At 33.3% G+C, this 13,602-nt stretch overlaps 1 protein-coding gene and 1 long non-coding RNA gene across 3 annotated transcripts in view; one reads left to right on the top strand and one right to left on the bottom strand.

Annotated features, from left to right (window-relative positions):
• LOC122718784 (DNA repair protein RAD50-like) overlaps window positions 1–13,602 on the top strand; it is a 41,369-nt gene that overhangs the window by 6,352 nt on the left and 21,415 nt on the right. Inside the window, exon 1 of one of the 2 annotated variants that reach the window (XM_043944157.1) lies at window positions 3,234–3,543. The exons of the other annotated variant lie outside the window; for it this stretch is intronic. Coding sequence (XP_043800092.1) covers window positions 3,460–3,543 — 84 coding nt within the window. The 5' untranslated portion in view covers window positions 3,234–3,459. Of the gene's footprint in view, window positions 1–3,233; window positions 3,544–13,602 lie in introns of those variants that run through there. 2 annotated transcript variants of the gene reach the window in all.
• On the bottom strand, window positions 8,987–9,710 carry LOC122718999. The gene is made up of 2 exons (XR_006347493.1): window positions 9,472–9,710; window positions 8,987–9,227 (listed from the first exon to the last, which is right to left on the bottom strand). It is a non-coding gene; the product is annotated as an uncharacterized LOC122718999 (long non-coding RNA).

The raw sequence follows: 13,602 nt of genomic DNA, 5'->3' as shown, positions 1-13,602 counted from the left end.
TATAATTTTCAAAAATATTCCAATTCATTTTTTAATATCTCAAATTTTTTAAAATATTTTAATTTTCTATAGTATATAATATATAAAATATAATTTTCTAAAATATCTCAATTCATTTCTAAATTTTTTAAAATATCCTAATTTTCTATAGTATACAATATATGATATATAATTTTCAAAAATATCTCAATTTTTTAAAATATCTTAATTTTCTATAATATATATTATATGATACATAATTTTCTAAAATATCACAATTCATTTTTAAATTTTGTAAAATATCTTAATTTTCTATAATATATGATATATAATTTTCAAAAATATCTCAATTCATTTCTAAATTTTTTAAAATATCCTAATTTTCTATAATATACAATATATGATATATAATTTTCAAAAATATCTCAATTCATTTCTAAATTGACCATTAAACGCTCTTGATATTAATTGCAACAATGATGAATAATACCTGTGAATAATTCAACATCAAAATTCTTGAAATTCTCTTCATTCTTTCATTCTTCTCAATTAAACATTCCCGTATTAAATTCGAGTAACTCGTAATTCAACTGATCCAATTTAAAAGTTATGCGCATTGATAGTTTCCGTGCCTCGCGAAAAACGTAAATTGTTAGACGGAGACACGAATTCTTGTCGGAATTCAGGTCAGATTATATCGGTGGAGAAGTCGAAAAAGATCATCGAGAGCAACGAACATCAGCAACATCGAGCCAGCATTGCTACGTCATCAAATTACTTGGTGAAAAAAATTGATAAAACGCGTGCGAAGTACAATTTCATTTACATATAAAAACAACGATAATAATCTCGCGAGAGAACAAAGGTACGAAATTGAAATGCGCGCAATTCGAAAAATGTAAATGCTTTCAAACGCTTTCGTGCGTTCTGAGAGAGAGAGAGAGAGAGAGAGAGAGAGAGAGAGAGAGAGAGAGAGAGAGAGAGACACGTAATAATAAATGGGCAAACGGTATATTCGTATCGATAAACCGTTAGAATTCACATTTATTTTTACTCTCTATTCGCATCTCAATCAAGCAATTATCCATCCATCATCCTCGCCCTCTTATCGACGATTAATGATACATTAATAATTAATATAACATCTGTTCCATTTTTTCGAAAAAAAAAAATCTCGAATTGTTTCGAATTTATTTAAAAAAAATTCCATCGTGGACATAATCCAATAATATAATGTAATAAAATTATGTATTAAATGTATTAAAAAATATTATGTGTATAATGTATTAAAATTAATAAAATTAAGCGCAGTTCTTGTTTTCCTCATAAACAATCTGATATTTTTACATGGATCATTCGCGTGCTATCTTATTCACTAAAAATAAGCAACGAGTAATTTTTAAGTAATCAATCAAGAGATAATAGAACGGGTATATAGAAAAATTTTTCTTTAATCCCGTCGTTCGAGCACACGTTCAAATTGATTTTTCAACATTATTGGCAGCCCATAGGTGGGATCACGCGCGATTACCCCCTCAAAGGGTGCAATCATCCGTCGATTGATGGATAAAAAGTTACTTGACCTTCTGGAAAATATGTTGTATACGTTACGTAATGGCCTGGAGGTTGTCTGGAGGTTGGTTGTTTTAATCGTTTTTTTCTTTTCTTTTCTTTTCTTTTTTCTTTTTTTTCCTTTTCGCCTTTCGTTTTTAATGAAATAAACAAAACGTGGATCGTAGAAATACGAACGGCACAAATGGCACTTTTATTGGCCACGAGGCACCGTTTTACTCGTTTCTAATAAACGAGCAATATTAACATTTATAATATGCGCACCACGATGCTTCCTTCTACACCACGTGAGCGTGACTCATAACTGCCTATCTCGAAGGTTTTATAATGGTGCCACTACCATAATCTGTACACCCTCTGGGGAAACAGCGAGCATGATACAATAATAAGGATCGAGTATATCATTATAAGTATAAGATCACAAATACCGTGGAAAATAGTTCGTGTGTATATGTATAAATTGTACAATGTGGGCGAAGAAAAAAAGAGGGGCGAAAATTTTTGCGATCCGACGGTGAAACGAGAAAAGGAATATTCTTAAAAAGAAGAGATGGAAGGCGTTATTTAATAATATTAAAAATATAGTATAGTATAGAGAGGAATATGAATCAATATGAAGAGGGAATAAAAAAAAAAATCTGTGGGCTCATCCCTTTTTTTATCACCCTGTACGTAACGTAAGTTGTGTACACACGTGCACACAGATATTTTATATACGCGTGGAAAGAGCATCTTCGAAGATTGGTCCAACGGCGACAGCCTGTAGTTTACACGTTAAACGAATTCAATGGACAGTAAATTGCACGCTGATACTTATTGCCGCATTTATACGTCTCGTGATTACCAGGCAACGCGAGTTTTGCCATGTTTTACACTTTCAAGGTATATTCTATTCGTGCACGATTGTTCACGGTGCGTTAAACCTCGTTTTATTTCACTAAGGTAAGGATAGTTTCGCTTCCCTTTAAAACGTTATTTCTATTCAACACGATTTCGTAACGTCTGATCTGTATTTTTCGCCTACATGATTGTAATTATTATTTCTTTGGCGATATTATTCTATTCGATATTGTTTATTTGTCTTCCTTTATGCGTTTTATCATAGTTTACCCTTTCACGGCATATTTTGCTTCTAGACAACCTCTTCACGGTGTATTAAATCGCATTTTGTTTTTATGTACATAGTATATCTTCTTTTATTTTCTTTAACCTGTTATTTGTGTTCCATCTAACGCGTTATTCACTTTGCTTTTTTTTTTTTTTTTTTTTTTTTGTTAATTTTCAGCATATTTCCTGAAAATATTAACGTTAATCTTTTTATTAAGCGATAGATTTGTGAAAAAAAAAATAGAAAATAGAAAGAACCGTTTTATTATTCTTTGTAATTCAATTTCTGTTTAAATATATCAAATAATTAGTTAAATAGTCTCATTGACTTAGAAAGATGTTATTGATTTATATAAATATTAATTTCAAATTAATTTTATTTTCAAATACACAGTTGAAAATTTTTTATAAAAAAAACTCCAAAAGGGTTGCTTATTTGACGACTTGAGTGGTGTGTAAGGGGAGGGGGTGGTGGAAGTCTAGTGGGAGATTCGCGAGTGCTACCGGCTCAGTATCGTTCGGCCATTGGTCAGGTGTGTTTCGCAGATGGTACAGCGATATAAGTGTATTCGATCAGTGAATTCGTTGTTGTTAAAAAAATATTAAATTATATAAATTATCTTGTCACGGATCAACAAAATTTTTCATCAAATTAAAAATACGATAAGAGGAACGTGTAATCGTAAAGTGACAACAATAGTATCGAACGATTTTTTCTCTTCAATTTTTTTACGCGATGTTTATGGTTTCTTGGTAATGTGACATTCGATGTAAAAGTGATCAGTGAAATATCGTGGCCGTATGATCGTGTCGACAATATTCTCGAGCGTGACGAGTTTCCATCGGCGACACTCGAATGACGCTGGACGAAATGCTGAGTTGACGGTGAGTGCACTTTTTCAAATTCCATGCCGAAGTTCGTCATAGATGTATCGAATCGCGCGTCTTGCGGTCAACTTCACGATATTCGTTGACAGATCCTCGCTTTTCTTGCAGTATCCGTTATATTTATACGTTCTTTTTCTCCAAAATACTTTGTCCGTTCTGAATATTACATCATTGTATGTATATATATATATAGAAAATTGGCATGACGTAATAGTTTAAATATGTATAGTATATGCATTGTAAAGTGAGTAGGACTGATATTTGATCGATATGTTTTCATTAGTTACGAGATGTAGAACAGTTGATATTAAATAATATTAATCAAAAGTTAGTCAAAAGAAGAGAAAAATATTGTTTAATGCAAATATGTCGTTCATGATGCAAAAATTAGAATTTTATGAAGGAAACGGAGATAGTTTTTTATTATATATACTGTTTGACTTAGAATGTCAGATTTTGAGAAATAAGTATGATTTTTCAAAGAATAAATATTATAGAAGGTCATTTTCATTATAAAGCACGGATAAATTTAAATTCAAGGAATAAATGGAACGCGATCAAAACCGGTTGACGAATTGTCGAGGCGTATTTGAGTCACGAAAAGAAGTTATTTCGATAGATTTAATGCTTTTGTTATTTTTGTTTGTATTTTATAGAATATTTATAATGTATCACAAGTAAACTTCTAACTTATGAATTAATTTACTTAACGTTATAATAATATAAAAAAAATCTGAATACTACTAATCTTTATTCTTTCATTAAAATATTAAACGTAGCGTTGAATTATATATTCTTTTATTTATACGTGACCTACGTAATTGTCAGAAAATTATATTTTTATATGATCGAAGCAAAGTTTATTAAAAGAAAAGTATTCGATCCTGTGATATCATTAGAAAATATTCTTTTTACTTATTTATCCTTCGGAAAAATCTAATTTTAAAGAATTCGTCGCAGTTTCGCAAAAATATTGAAAATCGATGAATTTGAGACAAAATTTTATAATAATTCATTCCTTTCCACTTAACTATTCTTTTCTAATGCATTCTTCTCTCGTTGAAACATAACAATTCAAATTTAACCTATAAAACACTGTAAACACTATACGCTGCTAACCTATAAAATTTATACAAAAAAATAAAAATGTCTCTATTATACTTGTTTATTATTACAACGATTATTGAAATTATTTCTATTTATTTAGCATGATAATCGTTTTTGCGATTTCTTTATCTAAAAATTAACGCAGAATGCAATTTCCATTCCAACAAAATAAAAAATAAACGCTTCGTCTTTTATACTCGCGTCAAAAGGAAAAAGAGAATATGTTGTCTGAAATGTACATCTGGAGTTTATAAAACAGACCGATCTTAGCCGGATTCATACGTAATTATTCGGTGCACAGGAGGTTCGCACGTCAATGATACGCATTTCGAGCCCTGGCGTGGTCGGGCTCATTGTCGTTGGCGGTGACAATAGGGAACAAAGTAAACGGACTCGTTCACCGCAACCGTTATTCATTGTTATGCGCCGTGACGTGGACCACGGCCGCGTTTAGCCTCGTTAAGAACAATTAAAAGTAACCGACGAACCGAGTATTGCTTAATTGCCGCCCGCGAACGTTCCCTTCAAGATCCAGGACCCAGCCTTCAACCTAACCTAACAATAAGCAGAGTCAAAAGTTGCGTGCATGGCACTAGAACGGTGCGCACGTGGTAAAACAGTACGAAATCACAATGGCGGTTTTGCTCCAGTATGTGAAGAATCAGCGAGTTCAATGTCCTCGTTATCTTTTTTTTTTTTTTTTTTTTCGTTTTAAATTCGTTTCGTGTAATCTACTAACGAGTGAATTTGAATCGAGATAACGATTTCATCAGGAAGAATATAACTATAACGATTAAAGTCATTTTTCATTTTAAATTTATTACGAATTGATCGCGGCAATTAACAGCCTTGTTAACGATCCTTTCTCCTCCTTTGTGAACCGTGCCACAAGTTGTGCGCGAACAAGCGTTCATCCTTTGTCCCAGTGTTCGATTTTCCTTTCCGTCCAAAGTAACTAGTTCGTGGAAGATACAACGCCATGATGCAAACTGACCGTTAACCGGATTTTCGAAAAATTTGCAGAATTCCCACGAAACGGAATCTCCTCTTTTATTCTTACAAGGTATTTCTTTACCGTTTCTTTTTCTACCACGGATTCAGACGTTTCGGTAACGAGGACGTGTTATGCAAATTTGTGGATATTGTAGCTGGCACGAGAGAGAATACGACATTTCTGTTGGCAGAAATTTCTAAAAAAAGAGACCAAGCATTGTTTAATTTTCTACCTTTGGCCAAATTGAAAGCGCATTGTTCGAAGATTTTTTTTAAAGATAGCTAATTTAAAATCTTCGAATCTTTGTTGGGTTTAACATTATCAATATACTTCAAGAGAGGAATCAAAGCAAATTTTCAAAGATAATTCTATTTTGTTTCGAATTTTTTATTTTTTTATTTTTATATCGCAGCATGAAAGGATAAAAAAAATCCATACGTTTTCTCGATCATCCGGGAATAGGATCGACGCGATTCAGCGGCTCGTTAATAACTGGTCAAAGAAATCGACGATGGTAGCGATTAACGAGTCACGATTTCTCGACGGAGTATGCTTTCATCTTTAAACGGTGTTCACGATAAATCAGCACCTTAAAACTGCCCTGTTCTCCGCCAACAACGGTCTCGGCCTCCGTTATCTATCGCTGTAGCGTGCACACTGTTTGTCCGTGAAATCCTCCCTCTGATTTACTATCCGTTGTCTGATATTTTCCATCGAATTAAAAATATTGAAAGAAGGGAAAGAAAAGAGAAACGACGAAAAAAAAAAAATTAGAAAAGAGGAAAGAAACCTTGGTGAAATTATGATTGCACGGGCAAAAATCACGTTTCTAAGGTGAAACGTTTATAATACCGTGTTACGATATTATCGAGCACGCGATTAGACCACAATTGTGTTTATACGTGAGATCTCGCTTGTTGTGCATAGGGAAAATTAAAGCGTTGGGTCAATGCGGTTAATTTGCATTTTTTTTTCAATTTTTATTATTCTGTTTTTTAATACGTTAATTATTTATATTTATATTTATGAAAAGGAATTTTTTTTACGTTTCTTTGTTATAATATTTATTTTCTCGTGGATATTCCTTTTCTATTCTCTGCCTACGTTTCTTGCTACCATCAATGCTTGTATCGTTTAATAAATAATTTCTCTTACGCTTTGCCATGCGGTGTGGTTGTAAATACGTCGTAACCCGGATACCCAGTATCGAAATTTTTTAAGAATCGTGGCGCACGATGGTTCATATTAACCGGTCACGATCCTTTAATCTTTTAGTCGCGTTAGCTTCTTTAGTCGCGACATAAGCTGCTATAATGCACGTGCGCCACGTCCTCGTGGAGGGAATGCTGGTGGAGGGGGAGTAGTAGTAGTAGTTTCTCGATTACGGCGTTCGAAGGGCGGGCCGTGTTACGATGGTGTAACAAAATAGTAATGTTTACTCGCGCCATGTTGTTCACCGCACATGTTGCGTATTAAAAATAAAAAATAGATATTGGTCGAGGAAACGTTGACAAGTTATCGCAATAATAAAAATTTGTTATGTCTTTCGAAAGAATTTTACGATAAACTATTTCAGTTATTTTTTTTACAAAAAATTTTAAAAATAGAAATCCTTCAAATAGTTCTCTTTATCTTACATCGAGCATTTGAAATTCTTCTAAGAATTAGCCAGGTTAACGTTTCATCATAAAATAGCAAGGGTGTATACTTCGAATGTTAATCCGGATTTCAGGCACTAAAGAAGTTGATTTACAATCGGCCAAACTTAATATGTTTGCAAATATGTGGATTCCTGATTTGTATCGATAAACCGTACATATATATAATTAATCATAGCCTTATCCTCTGAATATATTCTAAAAAATGGTAGAATTTTTAAATAGAAAATTTATCTATGAATAACAATATATCGCCAATTCTTTTTTTTTTTTTTATTAATGAATGACGTCACTGCGTGTCAATACGCGAGACATAACAATTAATTAATTAATTAAAGGATTAATTAAACAAAGTTTTCCTATTTGCTTAACCATTATGCCTATAAAATATAACCATTACAGGAAGTAGCCTAGATAATAATATTCGGTCTAAAAGCATCCTTCTAAATTTATTTTTTAACCACCTCCCCCCTCCTGACTTGCATTGTTAGCTTTCACCCTCTTATGGCGAAGAAACGGAGGGCACGTTCCGTTGCTGGACGCACATACATACAGGGATCCACCTCGCCTACTCGTTCACGGTTATGCCTTATTTATGAGCACACCGATGCTTCCGAGCGCGGACAAAAGGCAAGAAATATGCCTCGCGTGGAAAAGTAGAATTCCAATCGCCATTCGTGGCGGGCACGCGTCGTTAAGGAGGGATTGTACGGAGATGCGACTGTTCTTCGCGTTTTTTTTTTTTTTTTTTTTTTTTTCATATATCGTGTCGTCGCACGAGGCTTCGAATTTGTATTCCTCGAGGATTGTATTCTCGCGGAGGTAAGAGATTTTTTTTTTTTTTTTTTTGGTTTTGAATTTATGGCTATAATCGAGTTTGGAAGATGGATTACGCGTGTAACTGTAGTTTTAAGAACAGAGCAGGGGACAGAGTTGAGCGTGGAAGGTTTCTCTAGTAGGAAACGTCGAAAGTCAAATGTGGATTTGTAATACGAGATCTGTAATCATATCATATGTGTACAGTTGGTGTTACCGAAGGGGAGCGTGTAATATTCGAATTATAAAATATTATTTAAAATATTCCTCGATCGATAAGAAGATTATTTACAATCCATTTTTTTTTAAATAGAAGTGTTTACGTTTTTTTTTTTTTGAACATTACAACGTATGATTGTCGTTAAATTACATTGTTTCCGTAAAAAGGAATCCTCGAGTTACAATCGGTCCTCGACAACAACAACAAATTATTCGCAAAAACAAGAACAATGTTACAACATTACATGACTCGAGACCAAGGCATCATGAAGCGAAAGGAACTTTCTTGGTTCGTTTAGAAATAAAATAAAATAAAATAAATTTAAAAAAAAAAGGGGGAGGGGAAGAGAGAGAGAGGGGGGGAAGGGAGGGGGGAGGGAGGGGAGGAGAAAGAAGAAAGAAGCCAACCCTAGTTACATAGGAATAATTTACGATATCGTAGTCCGCTCTGTTTTCTCCTTGCGCGTAGGCCGGAATTTTAGCAGGCTAAAGCAACACTCGTGTATCGTGGGCAACGTTTGTAACGGGTTTTACACACGCATCGGCGGTGGTTGCAAAATAATTGTTAAACAACAGGTGGGATTGTTGAGACATTATTGCATACTTAACAGGGTAGCATGTTAACAATAGGTTTTTTGCAAAAGTGTACAGAGTGCGCGCTCCTTGCTTCCTGTTCGCCTGGTAACATTAATTTATTGGCTCGGTTTAAAAGCATAGCGCACGCCCTCGCCGCGTTACAAAACCGCGATACAAAAATCTTATTGCAATGAGCGCACAATTGCGGCAAAAGTATCGAGTTCAGAGATACGCAACCGATGCTCTTCTCTTCCCCCTTTTTGTTTTCCATCTTGAGGATCGCTTCGTGAAAGGTATTCCGGGATCACGAGCTGAAAACCGATGAGTATAAACAAACGATTGCAAATTACATCGCGATTCGAATCACGATCCTTTTGTCCCAAGAAATTCTTCGTTGAATTATTGCGATATCGTTCGATTAATTTCAAACAAAGTTGAACGAAATGATCTTACTTAATTCTCGAAAAATTTAATTTTTAATAATTACGATTTTTTTTATAAAAAGTTAAATAGAATTATATTATACTAATGTGTAACGATGCGAAAGATTGTTACCATATTTTCGTCACAGAAAATATTCCTCAGAATCACGAAAATCACGAAGAAAGGCACGATTATTTCATGTACAAATTTAAATATTACGAATAAGTACTTATATTTGAAATTCGACACATTGATCGATCTATCGATGTTCAAGTTATTTCTATAATCACAATTTAATTCTATAATTTCCATGCTCGAATTCGTTAACCCACACGTGCGCCCACGTTACCCATTCACGCGTTAATCCGCGCAGCTCGATAAAAATAAAAGCACGATTTTTCGTCAATGTTGCACGGAACTCGACACGAAATTTCGTTTCGCCCGTAATCGATGGGACAAACTCCTCCCTCGCACGTGGTGAATGCGCGGCGCACGCCGCGTAACTCTCGCCACGCACACCCGCCGCCCAATGCATCTTAGCTCGCGTTACTACGCGTGTGTCGCGACGCGGTCACGTGGGCCGCGAGACACGCGATACCGAGGCGCTGCACTCCTTCGAGGCGATGCTCGCCTGGTAGACGAGCGATCAAGACGTTTGCGCAAATCGCTCGCCGCGCGTACGCACGAGGTACGCGCTCGCGTTCCCTCGTCGCGCATACGTACGTACTCTCTTCTCTGCTGTGCCGCGCATACGTGCCGTGACGAACGAAGAATCGTTTCGTTCCTTCCGAAACGAATCTCGATAGATGTACGGAAAAAGGAAAAAAAAAAGTAAACAGTTAAAATTTCGAATGAACGAAATTTTTCTTTCTTCTGAGTAATAATTTTGTTTAAAATTGCTCGAATAACGTTTATTCTGTGACTGTTATTAATTGATCCGCTGCTCTTCGTACTTGATCTTGCCTGTTTGACGCTACAATATATGTATATACATAGGTTATTTATTCGATGCTTAGAATAAGAAATTATTGAAGTAACTTTATTCTTAATTTCAAGCGTTTAAATTTTGCTCATCTTTGAGAGTTGGATAAAGTATTATTTGAAATAGTAAGTAAACTTATTTATCGTGAAATATGGATATAAATTTTGAAAATAAATTTATTTTATTATTTGATATTCGACGATGAGTAAAATTAATATTTTAAAAAATATTTTATTTAAAAAATATATTGAAAATTTAGATTTTCATCTTGAATATTATTTTAATTTATTTAAATTTTTTTTTTCATTACTTGTATGAAGAAATTGTATATAGTATAATAGAAGATTCATTATTCATATTAATAGGAAGACAACAAGTTAAGGATAATGAAACAAATGAGATTTTTTTTCTTAAAATTATACTATATTTTGAGGAAAATAATTATGGTTCATTTATGACAAAATTGAGATAATGGATTTTTAACATTACAAATTTTTTAATACATAAAACTGAATATAACTGCATTTTGTTTTCTTCGAATCATTCGACTCCTTTCTGTGCTTCGAAGTGAATAAATAGGTGACATCTTCAATGCATTTTTTCAATGCATTCTTCTATTGTTTTTATCAGTATTGAAATGTAAAATATTGTTAACAATATTCTTTTCATTATAATTTTTATCATCAATGAATATGACATCAGTATTATCGTATTCTCCACATCCTGGCATTCTATCGCAATAAATTTTTCTACGTTTTAAAAAATATTTGTTCATTTCTTCAATTTCATGGAAAAAAAATATTCTGTATTGTGCGCTTATATTTTTGCTAATCTACAATTATAAAATATAAAATACTCGAATGTTAGAATATTTGAATAACGAATATCAGTGGATTCATTCAACTAAATTTTTCAACAATTTTTGAAAAATTTTCAATTTTTCTTTTTACGAAATTACTACAATTCAAAATATAATTTTCCATCGAATATCGATCCTCTTTACCATACATCCAATATTGATTAAATTATAAATAATGACTAAAAACAAGAAATATTTTCATCTCTCCAGAAGAGAGGCGCAAAGAAGAAATAGCATTTTTTTCTCAACCACGAAACTTGGATATCAATTTTTCGATGTATATGCCGTGTCTCTTAATTACCTCTTAATATGTGTAATCTTAAAAATACCCATACCCCTCGAACTCGTTAATTTTCCATCTTAACAAGATGTGTACGTGCCGTTTAAATGGTAATTATGCGCACGAATTAACGATACAAGGGGACATGGTCACGTGCTGACGAGAAGAAAAGTAAAACCTGTATTAGAAAACGTGGCCATCTTTCTTTCCGCCATTACCGTTCTCTCCGCAATTACAATGCCAAAAATATTTTTATCTGTAAATATTACACATATATATATATATAAAAATATTTTTATATTTTATTTTTATATTTATATCGATTGTATATATATATATATATATATATACACACAATCGAGCTTTCGAAAGGAATTCAAAATAACATAGATAGAATAATTATTCAAATTGTTTAATCACATGCTCGTTTAATTGTGGGTCAATGTGGATAACGTATGCATGGAGAAGTGTGAAGGTATCGTTACCGGCTTACCATTAAAAGAAATTATAATTCCATGTAATTTTAATCCAACGATAATTTTCAATGGAACTGATAGGTTGTGTAAATACTTTTTATGGAAACGTTGACACACATTCCTTTAATAAAATTCCTTTCGTTCGATCGCGATAGATTGAGTAATGAGCATGCTCGTTCCTACTCCTCTCCGCGCACTATTTGATAAAAAATATCTTTCCGCGTAATTTAAAATTCTACACTTTTTTTTTTTCTTCTTTCTTGCCACTTTCGAACGAAATTTCGTTCAGTCCATTTCCACTTTCTTCGTTTCCACGCAATTTTACGTTGCACGGTGTATATATATATATATATATAGATTCGCAAGAATCTCGTACGTAACGGATTGCGCGGTCCATTGAGCCTCGCGTATAACTCGAATGCTTAAAATCGGGGACGGAATGATAAATTGTGAAGCGGTTGCAGCGGCTTCCGCCGAGGGGTGGCCATCATTTTCCACGTTTCACAATTTTTTTTTATTCTTTTTATTTTCGTGGATATCCATCCGCAACTTTCGACGAATTCACCGTTTGAGCGTGCGGTGGTTATTTATCGATATCCTGGAAATTCTTCGCCGAGAGAAATTTTCGTTCTCCGCAAAATTTCGCGGCAATTTCGAAACGCGAAAGATTCGAGCAAATGTTGGAAAATTAGGGAACGTTGAACTTTCGTTTTTTTTTTTTTAATTTTTTTTTTTTTTTTTCGCTCAACGGATGAATCACGTGAACGCGTATTTCTCATTTCACGGGAAATTTAAGGTCATCGAAATCGCCAGTCATCCAGAAAACCTCGAGCCTCGACGAGCTTCGATAATATAAAAATCCCTTGTTCTCTTCGCGTGAACTTTAACGGAGCCAATGAGCCAGCTTGGTTTTAACGCGTCGAGATAATTACCTCACATGTAATCGCATTTTTTCCACTTCATATTAATTAGAGGTATGATAAAGTGTAGAAAAAAAAGATAGGGATATAATTATACGTAAGGTTTAAAATTTGTACTCTCATAGTATCGTGGATAAAATATTTTCTGCTGCTATTGTGTTTATATCGAGAGATATAATTCAAATTTTTCAACTTTAAAAAAATTAAAATTGAAAATGTTTAGAATGAATTCTTTTGAAAGAGATTATTTTACTTGAACTTACTTGGTGTTTGTTGTATCTTGTAATTGCCTTTTCTAATTGTGAATATAGTATAATCTCTTTTTATATTGTATAAGCCACAATACCGTTTAATGAATGGAATAGGAATATTTTTTTTTATTATAAGTAACAATGGTTTCTAATTTCCTCGCTTAAAAATTCGACACAAAGCCTAACGTTCTCTATAGACAATAAATATTGCGTAATCTTTTTCTACCCATAAAGATGGAGAATTCCATCATCATCTGGTTTCGTCATTTTCAAGATTCTTTTCAAATAATATTATTAAGAAAATTGTTGGAATTACTTCATACTCGTCTCGTCTTAAAATCTTGTAAAATAATTTTTAATAGATTATTCATGAGAAGAATAAACAAATTGTTGTATAAGCCCGTTAATTTAAATAACCTTCCAGGTTACGTTCACTTACATTGAATCCCGATAAAAAAATTATTAAGGGGACAGGTAATTGACGATAAAAAATAA

This window comes from Apis laboriosa, unplaced genomic scaffold (genome assembly GCF_014066325.1).
Source record: "Apis laboriosa isolate Shangri-la unplaced genomic scaffold, ASM1406632v1 scaffold105_cov147, whole genome shotgun sequence".
NCBI lineage: Eukaryota > Metazoa > Arthropoda > Insecta > Hymenoptera > Apidae > Apis > Apis laboriosa.
Note: the sequence above shows the minus strand (reverse complement) of the source record. Positions and strands in the feature narration are given on the sequence as shown.